This window comes from Barbatula barbatula (assembly GCF_947034865.1).
Source record: "Barbatula barbatula genome assembly, chromosome: 9".
Classification (NCBI taxonomy): domain Eukaryota; kingdom Metazoa; phylum Chordata; class Actinopteri; order Cypriniformes; family Nemacheilidae; genus Barbatula; species Barbatula barbatula.
Genome location: NC_136772.1, coordinates 8,722,513 through 8,742,915, shown reverse-complemented (window position 1 = coordinate 8,742,915; position 20,403 = coordinate 8,722,513). Strand labels below are relative to the sequence as shown.

The 20,403-nt window shown below is 39.8% G+C and overlaps 1 protein-coding gene across 6 annotated transcripts in view; it reads left to right on the top strand.

The window, feature by feature from the left end:
• Positions 1 to 20,403, top strand: part of dachd (dachshund d) — a 99,674-nt gene that overhangs the window by 26,361 nt on the left and 52,910 nt on the right. For all 6 annotated transcript variants that reach the window (XM_079463494.1, XM_079463498.1, XM_079463495.1 and 3 more), the window contains exon 2: positions 19,860 to 19,975. In XM_079463494.1, the coding sequence (XP_079319620.1) occupies positions 19,860 to 19,975 (116 nt within the window). The remainder of the gene's footprint in view (positions 1 to 19,859; positions 19,976 to 20,403) is intronic.

Genomic DNA, 20,403 nt, shown 5'->3' with positions numbered 1-20,403 from the left:
AGACTCATTCAGTCAAATGGTTTTTAAAGAACCATTTACTTTTACCTTTTTATAATCCGAAGAACCTTTTTTGCCACAAAGTAACAGAAAGGTTCTTCGGATGTTAAAGGTTCTTTATAGAACCATTTAGAAAAAAAGGTTCTTCCATGGAATCGTAAAGCATCTTTATTTTTAGGAGTGTATGATAGTCAATGGTGGCCAAGAACTGTTCCATTACAAGCATTCTTCCAAATATCTTTCTTTCAGATTTGGAACAACTTGAGGGTGAGTAAATGAAGATAGTTCTTTCATTTTTGAGTGTTACTCATACTGCGCCTTTAATGATGTCAGATTCAATTTTTGTGGTTAAAAGTTTTATTGGTGCCGAATAGATCGGACAGATTATTAAAGCTTAAATTGGTTAAACCTAAACAAGTGTTAAACCTAAACTTTAGAGATTTTACTATGACATTTTTATTTTATCTAACAATGTGGAAAATAGCCGGTATTATTGCACTACCTGTCCGGAAAGCAATGCTAAAACCGATGCAAAGCAAAACAAATACATCTGTCTCACACAGTGTATACCCAACAGTTTCCTTTTGTTGTAGTCAATATTTCATTCAGTTTCTTTCAGTATTCTAAACTCTCTGATGTACTTACTGCTCTTGAAAAGATGTAGCGTCGTCGTATTTGTAATTGTCAGACTTTTTCCCCTCTGAAATTACAAGCTCAACTTGAAAAAAAGCTGAAACAAAGTTAGAGTACATGGCCTATATCTGTCAAAGACATTAAAAGACAGTGGGTAACTCTTGATTTATATTCGGCCAGGGAAAAATGCAATTTTCTGTATATTTTCATTGAGTCAAGGACAAAGAAATGGATGGCCCCAGCTCACCAAATGACCCACATAACAGAATGCATGCAATTCATGATCTACTTAAACAACATGATAAATGCAAATACTGTCACGTAGCCCCTAATCCCTCTGCCATTACGGTCGAATCTCTCGTTTTCCTTTGGTTTCCTCTCTGTTCATCCTGCTGTTTTCGATACAAACACACTTCCCTTTCCCCAAGGACTCTGATATGAATGTTATTGAAAGGGAGAGAAAATTTAGATATTTTTACATGATGTCCTACATTTTGTCAGCTAAAATGGGGATATTGCCTGAGCGCGAGTGAGGCATGTTCTTCAATTGTCAAAAGCCAGTAAGTAATGATTAAAATAGCAGTGTGAAACGCTGGGAGATTAAAGTGATGCTAATGATAAGTGAGAGAAGAAAAGGGCAAGCTATATTTTAATTCCTAGGAGAATGGTTAATGACTTCTATTGCCTGAGATTAAACTAAACCTGTCTCATCAGCTTTTTTCTGCTCGCAGAGGAAAAAAGAGCCCTGTGCACTTTAATTTATTAAACTCTTTTAAGGAAGCACATTGATCTACATAGGTTAAACTTTCAAAATTTGGGCAGCACGTTCCATAAAGCTGTCTTCAAGTGCAGGGGCAGTGGAGTAGCTCAAGGCGCCGCCATAAAGAATTCATTATCTATGAACTGCCACATTTAATCAGAAAATATCAATTATTTAAAGGGGAAGACTTGCTCCTGTTTAGCACTGGAGGATTTGGCGACGGTCTAGATTAAAGTGACAACCGCAGACAATGCACTGTGTGAATTTCCACTGTAACACAAGCCCTCGTTTTAGGTGCATTTGCTACGGTATGTCATAGCTTGTGTTGACCTGCTGTATTTACAATTACATCAATAATGCAGAGGTGTATGGTAAGTAAAATATTTATCCTGCTTTTCCAGCCCTTTTTTGATTGACTAAGACATATATGTAAAAGTTGAACCATGGCATTATAACACAGCCTCTCGTGACCTATGTAATGTGTTTTGTTGAAACAGCAGTACGAGTTTATTCATCTCAGGTTTGAGGGAACCTTTTGGCAAGCCATTGGTGAAGATACAGGGTGGTGACACATATTTTTGATGGTAATTAGCATGCATTCCAAACCACTGAACCCGGCATAACAGCCCAGTCCTCAGCGCCGCCGGTCTCTCTCGACACCAGGGTGATAGAAGTCATTGAACATTCTGATGACAGGAGATTATTTTTGTTTTTATACAGATGTCAGGCTTGAGTTGGTGCTGTTTTCCACTCTAGCAACAGGGCCTCAGACGCTTTGCTCGGTAATGCACCGAAATATAATTTTTTTCTCCTTTTGTTTCTTGTCTGAGAGCTGGTATTTTTAACGATCAGTCAGCATATGTTTCCCAAAATGGTTCGTTCAGATCTCAGACATGTGTTGTGCTACCCTAACTACAGTACACTGTTTAACATAACAACAGTTTTTTTTTTTGTACTTGAAATAGAGTAGAATATTGTCAGATATATGGAAATGTCTGTGAGGGCAATCGGAAAATGCAGCGCCCCACACAATGAGACAACACGAGCTCCAACAATAACGCTTACCGAGCGGCAAATCAATAGTGTCAATAGCCAAAGCTGCTATGCAGAATCTGATACCGGGGACTTGTGCTGATGCTCAGTGCTCGGTCAATAGCTATGCAATCCTTTTTTCTTTTTTGAATGCATAATGCCTTTCATTGTTAAGACATAGCGCCATTACGATTGATTGCCTTAAGGTATGCAAAAATGACCCAATAAATCATCATTGCCAATAATACTTGATGTTTGGTGTTCAGTAAATCAGGTGTGGCATGTGCCATAGCGCTGTTGGATTGTCTTCCAAGAAGTTTCATTTAACCCTATTTAGTTGAACTTGCTTATTGAATCTGCATTTAAAGCGATTACCAATTAAAATTTAGTTTCCCGACTATAAAAACACAAACAAACCCTACCCAACTCTGTGTAATAAAGAAATCGCATTAATAATGCACATATTTTTCTCCAGTATTTATAGCTTCCCCCCAGACACCAACATGTCACAGTTGTTGTTGGATCCCTATTGGTTTCAATTAAAACCTCACGATAGCAATAAAAATAGACAATTAAATTGGAGCAAGCACTTCAGAGGTAGAAACGGGCTGATTAAATTAACCTTGAACTGCAATTAGTGTTAAAATAAGACTATATGTATATTTGTCACAAGCAACAATATGAATCCAGTATATGCCAGGATACAGTATATCTTAATACTCTCACAGCAGTTGCTTTATGAAAGTTTAAGAATCATAACCTAAATTTGATTACTTTGTACTTTGACTTCTTTAACGTTCAGCAAGTAACTTCTCTGACTGAGTGTCGGCCATATGGCCGTCCGACACCCACTAACTGTATAGCAAGAGAATGACCTCAGTCTTGATATAAATGAGCTTTCACAGGATGGCTTGGCCTTTGACTGTGACACTAATGGAATGCTTGTGCTCACATGCTTTTACAGGGTTAGGTAAAAAGGCTTTTGGTAGTGAATCCTAACACATGTTAGCTTAAGTGAAAACATTTATTTCTGGAGCAATGCACTCAGTGTCATTTCAGCTGGAGCCTGTGCCTGCTCGTGTGTCTCATTATCTAGAGCTTTAAATCAACATGTACTTCCCACCCCCAGCCCGACGGCACAGCGTTCCCGAGCCATGCGCCTCTGCTGGGTTCTCAGGCTCTCAGTGCTGTCTCCAGCTGGAGAGCAGCTCGCTTAAAGTTTGAGAATATTTCTCACGACGACCAATTGCCATGTTACACGCCTCCTTCTCGATGCAGCGCTCTTCGAATAATTTGCATATGTATCTGGGATTCTGTTAAAAACTTTTAGAGACAAGAGCTTTTTTTTCAACCAGCCAGCTAGTTAGTTCTCTCCTTCTATATAAGTGTTAAATTTTATAAGCCTAAAATGTAATTTTTCTGCCCTAAGATGTAATACCCCTCTATCTAAAATGTCACCCGGTGGGTGCCCGATACTATTAACAAACCATGTCGCTGATTAATTTCACTCTTCGTTAAAAATGTGTTTTGGCATCTTCTAGACTATTGTTATTTTTTTATTTTTCTGTCTCTTTCTTTCTTTCTCTCCCTCCCCTGCCCTGGCCACCCGCCTCCTCCTCCCTCAGCGCCCTTGGCAAATGAAAGGTCAAAGACGCTGCAGTGATTAATGAGCACCAAGCGCCAGGATCCCTCTGTCATTTCCCCCCTTGTGTTTTTAGTCAGGCCGCTAATTCCTCCAAGACAGCTCACGCTTTATTGGCCGATGGGAATGACACGGTGTCTATGGAGGTTTTGACAGAGCCGCTCCTACTGTTTGGTTTAGCGAGGAAAAGAAACACAGTCCGAAGGCACTTACTGAAAAACCCGCTACAGAAATCCACTCTTGTTCTCTTTTGTATCTGCTAAAATGTTTTACTGTTGAGTGTAGCTCATTTCTCTTCTGTTTTGTTTGTTCTAGCAACCCAAAAGCCCACTTGTACAGAGTTTTTTTTTATTTTTTTCAGGAAATACAAGTGGCCGGTTGTCTCTCTGCTTTGTGGATGACATTTCAGCAAGGCAAACTGAGTGTTTATTTGAAAAAGTAATGAAATATTTACTCCCTATTGCGGGCAGGATTAGCGGTGGTAATTGACTGCAGCAAAACTGAGTCTGTGTGAAAGCAGGCGAGAGCGAAAGAGAGAGAGAGGGGCCCTCATGTTTAAATGCAGATCCGTAGCGCACAATGGCCCGTTAGTGAGGCTGTATTTTGCTCTGTCACTCTCTCTCTCTACACATGTTGCTTTTTCTTTGAGAGATAAGTGGCCCTAATACTGAACAAATAGTGGAAATCAGAAGCCACTGAGAATCATTCGTTACCGGTTTTCCCATGGCACCCAAATAGATGCTCTTTCTCACCAAATGTGGAAAAAAACCTCAGATGAGCGAAACAATTTTGTCACCACAAGCAAATCCAATTGAAAATTCCTCTGGACTGCAAAGAACTGGAGTTGTCAGACCGGGCCAGGGCACTGAAATGATCCAAAGGCCTAAAATTGGCATCAGGTGTGGGGCTTCTCTCTCTGGTGATGGGCTCCCACATTGTGTCAGCTAGACATTTGGCCATTTCCAAATATAATGGAGAAATTAATGCAAATGAGCTAGTGGAATGAAATGCATTTAAATGCAGATTGAAAGAGGTTCTGCGTTCTGCCTGATAACAAGTTGCTTTAGGAGAAGGGCCGCATTGTGTTGGCTCATCTCACCCCCTACCGTTTCCATCCCCACACCAGTGTCCCTCTTTTTAGGGCATTTGTGTCTCATAACAGGCCATTGTTCACTGTGTAAACTCGCTTTCTAAACTATTTACATTGGTCATTTATTTGAATTTCAGATGTAGGGGCGCTCCCCGCCTTCACCGAGTCGGCCAGAAACGTTAATTGCACAAGGACTAGAGAGAAAACGCCAGATAATTTATAGTACTGTTGCTGTTGACCATAACCTCATTAGAACTTGCAATTCAACAGCACAGATTTCACAAACAAGTTCCTGGCCCTGTGTTGGCCGACTCCTTGCCTGTGGCTAACCGTCTCTTAAAACATCCTCTTCCTTGCTGTAAAGAGCTCTTGTTTCAGGGCCTCGCACTCCGTGTCCACAGCCTTTATTAGAAGAGCCTGGAACACATCAGTTTCAAAGGAAATGTTTAAATCGGCACAGTTCAATAGGGGGGCACATTTGTTTATCTGTTTGGATAGTACAGCTGCCAGACGCTGCTGCATCTAGAAGAACAGGATATTGTTTTTTGGACGCAGATGCTCTTTATAGCTTTTTATCTTATAGTTGTCTCACATTTTACTCTATTTTTTTATATTTTTGTCAATTTCTATCAGAACAATTTATTAAACAGACAAAATGTGAAAGGTTATATCTGTAAAGCCTGTTAAATTGTGAAAGCAAAGAATACATTTTTTTTTTTTTTTTTTTTATATAATTACAAAATATGTGAAAGGTTCTTGTTTTATTTATATCTGTCCTCTATTGAGATTTAAATATACATTGTTTGACAATAAATAAGCTTGCATCATGAGTTACGCTGTTTACTAAAATATAGTCTTGAGAATACATTTAAAACTTTTTATTATAGTTGATCCTTGCCTGAATGTATTGTGTACCCAACTAGCGAAATAGCAAATACGTCAGCTTAATTTTAGTCTGACGGACCAAACCAACATGCAACACTACTATTTTGGAAAAAGCTGTGATCTGCACTTTAGTCCTTGCATAGCCCATTCATAAGAAGTGTTACACTAACATTCAGAGAAAAAGGTTGTTTGGCATATGCGAACAGTGCGGTAAAAAAAGGAAAAACTACAGATGCAATTTACATGCAATTAATTTTAGTTAATTGGATACACTGACTTCATTTATCATGCATATTTATGTCAAGCACCTTGTGTTTTTCCCTGATTATTAAACGATACTGAGAAACATGGGCATTTGACTTATCTATCTCAACACTATTTGCTGTATATAGAGACAGTGGCTCTTACTGGCGTGGAGTTTTCGTCTTTACCCAGTGTAGTGCACTGAGAGGGATGGTCAGGTTTGATGAGAGTCCAGGGCAGAGCAGGAGACCGCTGTGTCCAGAAGGTCCGGGCCTGTGATTAATGTGATAGATAATGTGCTGGGGAAATGAGTAAACACTCCCTCGCTGCCTAGCTTTGTGCTTCATCGGGTTGATGACAAGGGCAGTGCAAGGTGAGAATTTAACAGGCCTGCTGGAAGAAAAGAGGCGAAAAAAGGAGAGAGAGCGATTCAAAGGAGTGAACCATGACAGACTTTGGGAGAGAGAGAGAGAGTGGGAGTAGGCTGCTTTGCTAATAAAGCGGGCTGACAAAAGTGGAAGTTTTTCAGGAGAGGAATAATTAAAAGTGCTCAGGGGACTGCAGCTTTAATTTCACATGTAAAGGGCTAAAGATTTCATTTATAGGCACGCTGAGTAGCGAGAAGGTTAATAAGACGAACAAAGCGTGCATTGTGAGAACATACACTTGGAGCAAGACTGCTGGACCTTCACCTAACACGTTTTTAATTATCTTTCTTTACATATTTCTTGCAAGCCTGGGAAAAAGAGGAGATTAACTGATTAACAGTGTCGGTGATCAATTGCTGATGGTCTAACAGACTTAAGTGTCTCGTTCAGCACGATGTACAAAAGTGCCATGTTTTACAGCTCATTTTTTCGTGAAAGGGTGATCTTGAGCTGATAAATGAGATGAACTGTGCAGTTGTGTTTTCGGTGAGGAAGTTATATTAGATTTTTTTCTAGATATAAATATTTGCTTAATAAAAAAATGTGGTAAATAAATATTGTTACATCATTTATAAATGTTTGCAGTAAAAATGATAAAAAACAGTTTTTCTGGCATTATAATGGGGTGATTCAACATATTTTCTTCATTTCAACCCACAATTCCAAAGATGCATTTTTAAAGCAGCTGACTCTGATGAGGTTCAGGGAATACAAACAGTCTGATAGCTCAAACCTTTGTATTTGTCATCGCAATTCAGACGACAGTGGGTCTGGTTCTCCTCCCTGTAACATTCCGGACTGTTTGAGATCATTCTGTCAGTCAGCAGTGGATCATGGGAATGAATGATCGCAGCAGTGAAATCCTCCAAATCTGGCCCCCGCCCGGTCTGTCACACGCTCCACTCTGGGCCTGACACTTCTCTATTATATGTTTATCAGTCTCTAATGAAATGCTGACAAGTTTAGCCGCACAACGGATACTGTGTTCCATTAATAGTATTTAACGAACCTTGAGCTCTCACAATGGCTGGGACCTATTGCCGGTGACAGCTAAGGGGCCCCTCTGCTGCTCCCTGGTGAGAGTAGATATTATGCATTATGAACATTTGCAATCCCCCTCTCTTGCCCCAGACCATCTTACTTGTCTCGCTGATGGGACTGAGAGCGAGACGGCCCGTTGCAATATGGTCAGTGGTGTCTAGTTAGAATGGAACCCATGCTGCTGTGAATTCTTATGAATTTTCTTATGTGGTGCTGAGATAGATAATGAGGACAAAAATATTTTTTCAGGTTTTCAGGTTCCCCCCCCTAAATTACTGCTCCTGAGAATTTAATTGTTTTGCCCAATTATTTATTGTAGGTTACTACTGTAACACTGTAAGTCTAAAGTCTCATACAGATGTTTGTTTGCATACATTCCAACCAGCGTAATATGCAATAGGGTCTAAAAGTCTGAACTCATTAAAAAAACAAATTTTCTTTGTAACACATTACATTAAGTTTGTATTTGTTAACATTATTTACTGCATTAGCTTACATCGACTAATAGTCGACAACACTAATAGTCGGCATTTTTTACTTTTAGTTAATTTATTTAAGGGTTAAGCATTCACTAATACCGTTTAAAACTGAACTAACATGAGCAATTGTACCCAGCATCAATAAAGAAACATTTTCCTAATGTGTATTTTCATTGAAAATGTACTGTTAGCATGACCGTTTGATTAAGTTTTGGGTGAAGGTCAGCATTGGTTTGTCTTATTTTTCTCCACAAATTTTCACAAAACCCCCTTGTGACTTTACCGAATAGCCTGAAAAGTTAACATGATCAACGTCAACTGATTTTTTCATTATTTAAAAAACTTAAATAAAATAAATCTTACTGTAATGTACTGTAAACGTGAACTTTACAGTAGTTCTGACATTCACATCTGACATTCTCTCTTTTGTGGTTATAGGGTATGTGACTAGATTATTTTTAGCCTCTGAGAGAAATATTTGTCTTGTTTTGCACTTCTGGGCGACCGTAGTGCTCTCTGTAGAAGCTTAAAACAACAGTAGCTGCACAACACTACTCCTGAAAACTATTATATCTTATTAGTCTGTGAGGGAAATTCCTGTTCTCCTGAATAATTGCCTCTAGCACCTTGCCCACCTCCTACCATAGCTTATTTCTGTTTAAGTAACCTTGTCCGCGGAAGTCACTTCGAAACGTTAGCGCGCCATGCTAATTTTAAGCAGATGCCCGTTCGACCCTCAAAGCGATTAGTTTCCACGGCCATCCGTGAATATTCAAGCCACGGCGTACGAGACGTGCGTGAAATATCGGCGAGGTCTAGCACGAGAGTAGAGAGCAGAGATGTACCTCATCTGTAATACACTGTGTAGACTAATATCTGCTTCTTTTTTCTTATATTGCAGCGCGATATTGATCTGCTAAAATTGTACCATATTGGAGCTGTCTGTTGTGATATTCATCATTCTGTCATGTCCCCCCCACCCCTCCTGTAGCGACGAGTTATTAGAGGCAGCGGTTTGAAGAGGTTGAAGGCTTTAGTCGCAGAGATGTTGCAAACAATTCATCATAAAGCCGAGAGAGATAGCGGAGAAGGAAAGAAAAAATTCTCAGGTGATGTCTCGTTTAAGATTTATGTGTACCAGGTCCGTGCATTAAGAATTACATCATCAAGCAGTGTGAAGACTTCGCGTGATGTGCTGAGTCGGTCTGTTTGCTCTCACGCTGAGCCTAAATGGACTTTTCTTACCTCCTCATGAAGCTTTTTAATGGAATCTAGAGCTTCCAGGAATAAAGCGAGTGATTTAGTTAGCGTGGCGGCGATGGAGCCGCGGCTGGGTCACGGGCCCTGATAAAGCTTGTCTGGAGTAATTGTCATTTGGCGGGTTTAACGACACGGGCCTCGCCTCGCTGCCATTATGCCACATTTGGCAGTTGATGGCAATCAGACGGCGAGGATGAAAGTAAACTTGTACGCGCCACGTTCGATTTGTCTCCTGATCGGGAGGGGCACTTTTCCCTCCGACTGTCTTAAAAGGTTCTGGTTGTTTGCTCTCCACACGCAGTCAGTGATTCCTCCTGAAGGATCAAAGAGAGACCTACACGGACGGATTTGGCTGACTGTCATGTATTTAGCGTCCGGCCCTTGATTTCGCTCAGACCGGGGTATTCCGTTAGAAGGGCCCATTTTTGGGGTTGGTGAAGAGGTGGGTTGGGGTCAGTTGTGCTGATTTCAAGTTAAATAGCATTTAAAGTGCAGCTGGCTGATCTGATCAGAATCTACAGGTCACAGAGCGAAACTTTTGCTTCGCTTCACAAAGCTCACAAAGCACAAAACACTCCTGCGGTGTCCTTGAAAGAGAGGAAACATTGTAACTTCTGTCTTGGAAGCCCAGAAACGGGAGGGATTTGTAACCTCTTTCTCTTCCACGCAAACTCACTGCGGCGCTGTGTAAACATCACGCTTCCTCTCCCACCACAGATCACTTCTGGACTCCCTGGAATATTTACATTTCATTAATTATTAAAAAAGCCAAACGAGTATAAACAGTGGATCATTTTTGTTTAATGTTTCACGCAGGACTTCGATTCCACAGTCCAATTAATGTTAATCATTAAGGACTTCCTGTTTAGTTCTGACATTAAGTTTGTTTGTCCGTGAGAGGAAGCAGACCTTAACCCGCTCCACCCCCCACCACGTTTCAATATCAGATATTTGCTCATGTTATAATTATCATCATGGCTTGTTTTAGCTGCAAACATTTAGACATTTAAAGACCCCAGTAGATTAGGGTTTTGTGTATGCGTGTTAGCTTTACAGTTGACATTTCCTTTTAGCAGATACACACATGCAAATGTTACTGTTTATTTTTGGTCCATTTTCCTGCAAAAGACAGTGGCAACTTGGCATCGTAACTTATACAAATCACTCTTGCAGGTCGCATGGTTTATGGCTTTGACATTACCCGCATCTGAGCAATCTTAGAAATCATTAAAGAAAAATTCAAAAGCGGTCTTTGTTCTGTCATTTGCTAATTGAAATGCATAGGATAATGTATGTTTATGAAACATAATTTTATTATCATTTCATTTAATGTGGAATGAATGTTTTTTCCCTCCATTAAAATAAAAAGCCTCTGGAATTTAAAATGTGTGTGTGTTTGACAGCATTTGCACGCTTATCCGTGTGGCACACTGTCTTAATCGTATTGATTCTGAAATCATATTCTCTGAATTAATATGCATCAGTCTGAGTGCAATTGTTTTGCGGCCTCTTAATTGCTTCCTGCTGTTAATATTAAAAGCACATTAAAGTCTTAACTATAGGCTCTATCTGAAGTTCCTTTCAACGACAATTTCATAAGACAATAGGGAAGGATTAATAAACTGCGACTTGATCTTCGTTATCAAGTGTTTTTACTTTGGGGAACCAATTAAGTACCCTTCAAGATGACTTTCACTTACTGCACTGGTCTGTTCCTTTGCCAGAATTGGGGATTAATTGGGAATTAATATCCTCAACAGAACAAGTTCGCTTTGTTTGCTTTGTCTGACTTTAACAATCGACGGCGAGGTTATCCCGCGCAGTTCGTCAAATCCCCCCTTCGCCGAGATTGATACGTACACATCCCGTATCCCTTCGAGCTGAAAATATGGGCCATTAAGAGAGAATAGTCGACAATGATTTTGTTCTGCGCGTAGAATTTTTTCGAGCTTTATTAACCATGCATATTAATGACTCAATTAATTCTATTCATCTTCACAAGTCATCTGTTTGTTTTTGCCTGACCTTTTATCTTAGAGGTATTCACGCTCGGCTTGGTTTAAGCACTCCGTTTGCGCCGGCGTTCTCCCGCAGCGGCCTCTGAACAGGGAGTCGTTTTATTCAACGGGCGCACACTCCCTCAGTCAGAAGGCACGCCACGCCACGCCGGATGTAAATGTGACAGGAAAAATGCTATTATCACACGGCGAGCCTTTCGCCTGACATCCCACCAAATAAAATCACGGCATTTCCCCTCGGCCTCCCCCCCTTCGTGCCTCTAAAACACCTCTTTTTTAATTTACGAAGATCAGAGTAAACAGGCATGTGATGTGGAGGAGATCAGGGTTGGATGCCTGCCCTGCGCTATATCTATTTCCCATTCAAAGTTAGCAGTGAGGACAGGACATATAATTGAAAACTGCAGCTGGACTGTGTACAATCTTGTAAAAGGATGCCTTGGAAATTAGATTAATCAAGAGGCAGACATTGTGGGGAAAGTTTGTTTCGAATGCCTGACAGTATCGCTCTTTCTCTCATTTCAAATGCTGGCAGGGCAGCAGGCAGCTCCAAGGGAAATGTGCTCCTTTCATACTTGAGTAATTGATGAATTGTATGCAAAATGCAAATGAGAATCCATAAATCTTATGAATGACAGCTTAATTTATGTGAGCCTTAATGAATGCAGGATTAGATTTTAATTAAATATCCTCAAAGGCACCCTGACTAGTAAGTTTTTAAAGCCTTGTTTTGAAGCCTTGTTTCATTTGGGTTGCGGTTACGCATAGTAAAGGATGATCGCTCTCCTAGCTGCTCTAAAGATAAGCACATCTCCATTTTGTTAACCAAAGGGGCTAAAATGAATAAATATCGCTCTGGAAATCGTATCTACAGATCTCCTTTTTAGTTTTCCTGGAACTGTTCATTTTCATACGTTTGATTAGCTACGTTTACTTTCCCCCCTTCTGCCGTGTCTGATCTATAACATTTTCTGCAGTGTCTTTTTAATTAAGAGAATCGTCCATTAGGCACGCAAAAGTCAACCAATTAGGAATTCTCCATCAGTTCCCAGGATGTACAGGCCTGCTGCTCCTTATTAGTGCTAATAGCACTGATACAAACAATTTTAAGCTTTACAATTATAGAATGCAATTAAGGAATCGGCTTTTTGTCATTAATGATGCATTAAAATAATGATGTTTTCAGATCTTTTTTCTCCCTCTCTGAAGTTATCTCAGAAAGTGTCGTATTAGCAGTTGTTATCTATTTGCGAGCAGTTGGTCTGCGCACTGCCAATTTTACACGAGGACACGGCTATGTAAATAAAGCTAAGAAAGAAACTCCACTGGATCGTGGGTTCCTGCGCAGCCGCGCAATCTGATGGCCCTGCCCTGGCGGATCTTTAATCAGACCGCGTCGTGCACAAAGGAAGCAGGAAGGCCGCTTTTATAACCTGTACTGTATCTCTAAATGTTACGTCGGGTGCGGGGTTGTTGAAGGATTGAGATGAAAAGCGTGTCTGGGGAATAGAAAGCCACTGTTTGTGGACTGCTGAGGGTAACTGCTCCCTTTGATTGTCTGCTTTTGATCTAATATATTGTTCCTCGCAAAAGTTCACGGTTTACCAGCTGAAGCAGCTGTTCCCCCTTATAAAGCGTTTTATATGAGGTGCTCGCACATAATCCATCTATGTGGATCTGATAAGGAGTCTACCTGGTTGAGGGTGACAGGTGTGAAGAGAGAGAGAGAGCTGGTAGAGATAAAGCAACAACAGTTCAATGCAAATAAAGAGAGAGATAAAATTGAGATATGAGGCAGGCCTGAATAATGCAGTGGTGGAACGGGCCATCGCTGCGATATGCCTGACCTCCTCTCTGAGCTTTCCATTCATATGCAGGTGTAAATGACTAAGACAGACATCTGTGTTCTTAAGCGTTGGGTAACATTAACAGTCCACAGTTTTGTTTTTGAAAACATACAGTATGGAAGTTTGAAGGCGATGCTGGCGGTCTATGTGTGGATTCAAAGAGATTTAGAAGAGCGAGGTAGTGTTTCATACTGCTGTTGAGAATTGCAATGCGATTATGGTTCTGGTGTACGGTGAATAACTTTTAAAAAGCAGTATTTTCAAACTAGCATTGCGAGCAATCGGTCTTTTTGATCTAAAAAATGTATCTCACAATAAATGTAATGTAAAAGAATGAATATTGATTATAGTAATGCATTATAGTAAATGTATTGAATTTTCATATTTTTACACGATTAGTATTATGAAAATTCACCTTCAAAATCGAGTTTCGCAGTTTACCTTCTTCTCTTTTTAATGACGTCTTGTTTGTCATTCAGTTTTGACAGTTCTGGGAGTAAAAAACTTTCCCTAAGAAAGACCTAATGGTGAATTTATTAATAAAGCACATCCAGATGGAACAATTAACAAAAGTAAAGTCATTTGCACTGCTTATATGGTGGAATTTAAATACCATAAACACTCAACTTATGAAATATCACTCCCGGGCGACCACAAATACACTGTCATTTGTACGTATTTTGATGAGAAGTTACAACTTGCAGACAACAAAGATAAAGGAAAATCTTGCCACCTGGAACCTTTTAAGAAAGCCCCGGGGGCAGGGGTGGAGCTTGCTCTTGCAAGTATGAATGTATAATATTTGTAAATTGTTGTGCAGAAGTTTTTAGGCAGCATGAAAAAATGATTTTTTTTAATAAAAATCATAAAAGTGGCATGAATAGTTTTGATTTAGTAATTACAGTATATAAAGTGGATGAATCCTCTTACTTCTCCTGGTCAAAAGTGCCCGAACACCTAAAGTTTTCTCGTTTTGTATAATATGAATGCAATGAATGCAAAATATTATTTTCTTATTCTGATTCATTTCCTATGTTAGTCGGGAATCAAAATGATACCTTTTAGGACCATTTAGCCCTAAGTATTTGCATGTCAGATGTACAATATGTGTACATTTTATGACCTAAACATTTCAAACTGATATTTCCCACTAACGCATCAAAACAGATGTAACATAGCTGTCTTTAGATTTTTATGACTCTTATCTGCCTTAGCACGGTGCTGTATATCAGGAACGGGACTCCGTTCCAGCCAGCATTCCATCTTACAAAACTGAGCAAAGCTGCAAAGTCAGGGGCCCTAATCTGAGCGCAGTGTGTTATTGTAGTGCAGAGACCTCGGTTTGTTATCAGGCCCTTGTTTTCTCTGCCGGCCACCACCTCAGCAAAGTAATCAATGAGGCATGTGCTGCTATCGCCCGAAAAGAAATGAAAAATAAACCAGTGATAATCCCTCAGTTAAAAGGTTATTCAGGCTGATAAAAGCTATTTTGTTAATTTATTTACACTTTGCTTTTGCGAGATAAAGAAAGGGAACAATTAGGGAATTCTTGGTGAGAGATTTGGAAAGGGCAATGACATTGTGTTAATATTTTATAAGGCCTGATTGGCGGGCTGCTGCAAGGGTCTGTATTTACAGAGACGGAGATGCTGTGATTCGTCCGCTTGTTTTGGTTGACTGTGAGTAAATGGAATAAATATCTTCATCTTTACCTTGCCCAATGACAAACAGAAAGAGGACGGGAAAGGTTAATTGCTCCATTTGAAGCAAATCAAAAGGGAATGTTCTTTCTGTAAACTTGAGCGAGACATGTATTGACTTCAGGTTACCATTTTATCAGATGCAGTCAAAATGCGTTTCCTCAGATTAAAAGGCACACAACCTTTTTGGTTTTAGTGTAAATGTTGGTTGATAAAATATATTTTTTGACACTTTAACAATTGTGTGCAGTTCTCTATTAACAGCTTTAAAAGGCTCAACTGTATTTTAATAGACTATATTTAACGCAAAGACCATTGTCATTTCCTTTAGTATAAATATTTTGTAAAAACACTTTTAATGTTTAAAATGTTAATGGAAAAAACATTGTCGCACACATGAGTGGGTGAAATAAGTTTTGTATTATGAAAGTGAGATGGTCGTATATTGTGGGGGTCTAATCTGATTGCTTTCTCAGTGTGGTGGGACGGAGGAGATCGTGTTCCAATGTGAACTCCTGGGTCAACATGGACCAAGTCCATTAAAGGAAGCATGGTTCAGGGAAAGTTCAATTCTATTTTCATGAATGCAAAACAAAAAAGAGAATTCCTACATTTGTTCCAAATTTGCCACTTTTTGGCCTTAGGCAAGTGCTGTCTGTGAAGGTTTTTAGGTTTCTGATATGTGATGTACTATTTTGTGAACGATAAAAGGAGAGTGGTGTGTAATTATTTAGTTTTATTACTTTTCCTTTAAAGCAAACAAAATATAGCAGATATCTGTCCTTGAAGTCAGCTCATCCATTCATCTTTCCGTTGGTCTCTTTTGCTGTGAAAAAAGAGGAGTGTAAATCGAGAAACAGGATTTATGCTAGCTTAACCGTATTCTTTTACAAAATAGTTTAAAGAGTCTAGTTTTCTATCCTGTGTTGACATATTTCCTAATGAAAAAGAAAGTTTTAGCGAGACTTTTGGTACGGCATAAGTACTTTCACCGTAATGAACTATGTACAGTACAGGCTTAAAATGTTATAATATTTACACCAAAACAAATGGTGCTATGTACCGCTGAAGAACCATATAGCACAGTTTCCGTATAAAGAACCTGTTAAGCCCCTGCATGTTTCTTTAGCGGTTCTAAATAGCACCTCAGTGATCCAAATGAACTGCCGAAGAACCACTGAAGTATCAGCATATTGTACTATATAACACTATATAAGTGGTTCTCCTATGATTTCAAGCCGAGAACCACTTTTAGTGCTTCTTTTTTAGTGTAGTGTACACAATATGTCGTTTTTAATAACTTGCCACTAATATCTCTCCCTTCTAAGTAATACAAACCACAGAGCTTTATCTAATAATAACTAAATGCAAGCATTGGATTGTCTACTTCCTTTAGGGGTGAAAAATGTTGTTCATTTGAAATCCTCACATCACACTGAGAAAAAAAAAACATTACAAAAAAATGAAATTAAACTAAAAGGAAAAAGGATGTAACTAAGTTTGGTTGTGGTGACATCCAGCATTCTAGTGGACAGGGCATATCTTACACTCAAGTGGATCTCATGAACCATTGTTGTGCTCTAATAGCCTACTTTTGAGGACTTTTTGTGCTGGGCTATTTAAGGACTCAGCATTCAGCACATGACAAATTGTACTTGTTCTTTTGTGAAGGTCCAGCTCTTGTTCTGCCGTCGTCCTCAGTGACCTCATAAACGCTGTTTACAGAAGCGACAAACATTCGAGAATGCTCATACATATCTCAGCTAAATACTGCAGTGTACTCTTGAACGTATGAGCACAGGCTGTTCTGGTTTAAGTGAAAGCGTTCTGTGCTGTAGCATGATGGGATTTCAGTTAAACACTCCAGCGTGTTGTATAGAGCTGTTGTGATGTGACAAAAAAATGAAAACATTAAAATTCTGTTTTACTCACCCAAGTCAATCCACAGCATATCTCCTGTAAATGCAAATAGGTAATTTTGAAGATTATCGTTGCCACTTTTTGGAATGAGAGTAAATGAACACTGGGTCTTGTAAAGCTGATAAAATCTGTCTACTGTATTTCTTTTTGTCAATTATAGGGGAACAGATTATTCACATATTTACTTAAACATATTGCTGTTACAGTCCTACGAAAAGCCACATGATCTGCGTCTCCTGCTCCTCTCTATACCTTCCTCAGATATGACATAAACGCTCCAGCTCAGAGGCTAAACGTCTGTTATGTTCACAATCCCTTGCTCTTCCCTGAGCTAAAGTTGATGTGACATTTTTGTTTTTTCCGCTTGTGGCATTGTTGAGGGAGGAGGGAAAAGGCTTTTACCATCACATGCTGTATTGAGGTCTTTCATAAATAATTCAGTCTAGTACATTGAATGTGATGACAGCAAAACTGTCATGAAATCTCCCTCATAAGATCAAAGAGGTGTTTCTATAGGAGAAGGAATTTCATTTTAAGACTTCTGTGGGTCGGGCATATGATCATTTTTTCTCGAGGTCTCATCTGTGCCAATTCTCTCTGGGTCTCCTGTGACAAAATTGGATAAAGTGCTGAATTTTAAAGTATAATCTATCTGTGCCTTTAAGAAAAGAAAGTGGGTTCGTCTCTATCTTGCTTACATGCCTGTAGAGATTCTCATAATTACAGCAAATAGAAAAGCAATGAGGACACTTGCCAGTTATGAGCTGCTTAGATGAATATTCAAGGTGAAATAATATGTGAGAGTTCTGCCTAAAAAATTGTTTTGTCCTTTGTATTTTCACACAGTCTTCCTTTTCTATTGTCACCTCAACAGGGTGTTTGCGATAGGGCAAATTTCTAATTTGTTAACTCTGCTTGTGTTACAACCCCTGTCTCGTGACATTTTTAGTTTTCACTGAAATAACAATGCAGAATACCTCACCGAGATGTTTATAGTCAGGGAAAACTGGATGATGTGCTTTGTGTGATGTGATGTGGAAATGATTTGATGATCAACAGGCTGATATGGTTCAAGCTCCTTTCAGGGTGAATCGCCCAAGGCCGGACTGTATCCGATGCTGCACTTTCACATGGCTTGAAGTTTATAGCCTCTTGATTTTCAGCGTGCAGAGTAAAGAATTTCCGTTTCAATTTCATGCCTGTCAGGGATAAAACATGATAAAATGCAATGAAACGCACAGCTCATCTGCCCAATCTGTAAATGGGCTAAACTGACACACATGAAAGACTTTGGTGGAATGTGAATAAGTGAGCTTCTTAAAAGGCCTTGGGTCCCGGTGAATGCACTGTTCTTCCCTTTTGACCATGAAAATGAGGTCCTGTTTAGTCATTGGAAAAGCAGAGAACAAGACCTTCAGTTAATGAAGGTCTCTTTCAATCACTGGCATTGTAATGCAAGCGCTGCAAATGTATAGACGGTCCCTTAAAAAATATGTTTATATGTAAGGGATAATGTACAGGCAGCCGGTTGTTATCGCAGAAATATGTCCCTTCGGGGTGATACAAGACCCTCTGCTTCACATCGGGTCCTGATCACACTGTCGGGGCTTTTTTCGCGTTAACAGCAGGCTGATTGTACATTATCCCACTTATTACACGGCAACTTGCCGCATGAGAAAAAATCTGGACATGAATTGTGAATTTGAAATATTTTATTAGCAAAAGCCATTTACTTTAGGTTTAAAGGTAAGGAGCGACGTTCAAATGTCACCAACAGGCAATTCCGATGAATCATTTGTAAATATAATGTCATATACAGTATGTTATTAAAAGACATATTTATATTTCATTTGTCCAAAAAAACTGTCAAAATGATTTGCTGTATCCACGTTGCCCTGTGTTATTAGTTTTGAGAGTTTGTAACCTTGGAATAACGAACCTGCAAATGTTGCGACTGGCCAATCAGAATCGAGCATTCCAACGAGCCGTGTAATAAGTAATGATAACAACCACACCAAGAAGCTGTCTGTGAAGGAACACTTCTGTAAACGTCTCTCTGGCATTATACACGCAGCGTTGTTACAATAAATTACAAGGAAAACGCATGGATGAACAGAACATAGCAATGTGCAAAAATGCTCGACAATCAGCTCGGAGGGGCATTTTTGTCCTCTGTCAGAGTTGTACTTGTTGTGTCATTAATCATTGTGTGATCTCGGTCATTCATTTAAAGTAATAAAAGTTTCCATCATAAACGGAGAACCGGTCTGAGTCGCTCGCTCACACCAGCTTCCAGCTAAAACTCCTATTAAATCAAGCAAGCAGAACATTTCCTAAGGCAGCCATTGCCTTTTAATTTCCTGAAGAACCTTAGAATATCATTCATTACGAGAACTACACATATTTGGTTTTTAAAAGTCTCATAAATCAATCGTGGCCTGACCGCAATAATTATAACAAGTTAACATGTAATTTCCAGGCTGAAATCCACATGGCCGGATTTTCGCATATGCAAACGAGGTAATTCAAATAGTGTAGGGATATTAATACAGAGGGGCAGGTAACGAGGTACGAGCCTTGAATTATGCATCAAATAGTGGTTGATCTTCAATAAAGGAAATTAATTCACTATGTAATCTAATTAGTTATGGAAGTCTATTATGTCGAGCAGCAGAAAGCAACTGTCCTTGAAAAGGATTTTATTTACAGTACATGTTGGTTCATTGGAATGGAATTGCATTGTGGAGCCGGCCAAATATTAACGCCAACCCCTGTCCCTCACCCCTCCCCTTCTTTTTCCCACCTCCTCTGTCTCTCTCTCTTGCTGTATACTTCCTGTGTCCTGCTCTGCCTCACCCTTTCCACCATTTCACTTCTGTTTTAGCTCAAGACCCGGGAGGCCTCCCAAACGGACCCAGAGTGTGACATCGCTGGAGAACCCTCACATTATGCCGCACTCCGTGCCGGGCCTCATGTCGCCGGGAATCATTCCCCCTACAGGTAACACAGGCGGGCATCCTCAGGTTCTCACAGCGGCCCGCTGCCCATCCGTTAAATGGCACGTTGGGAAACCTGACAGTCCCCAAACTACCAGCCGTACAGTTGACCATCTCCACCTGCCCCCTCCCTTCCCATCAGCCCCCTCTGCAGCCACAACTCCAGAATAAATTGGAGTGGAGAGTTGTTCTCTCGCAGATCATTATACGAGATGCTGCATTCTGCCTTGAGTGGATTTTAATTAGCCTGATTAAATCCACTTCACTGCTATATGTACATAGGCCGTCGTGATGTTAAAGCAAGCTTATCGCCACAACAATCAACAACAGCCGTTTGTGCCTTTAGTTCGCCTAGAGCAGGTCTTTTTGCTTTTGTTCTATTTACGGCTGGTTTTTATTGTAGCGCCTTTGAAGTCGCTCGCAAGAAATCGG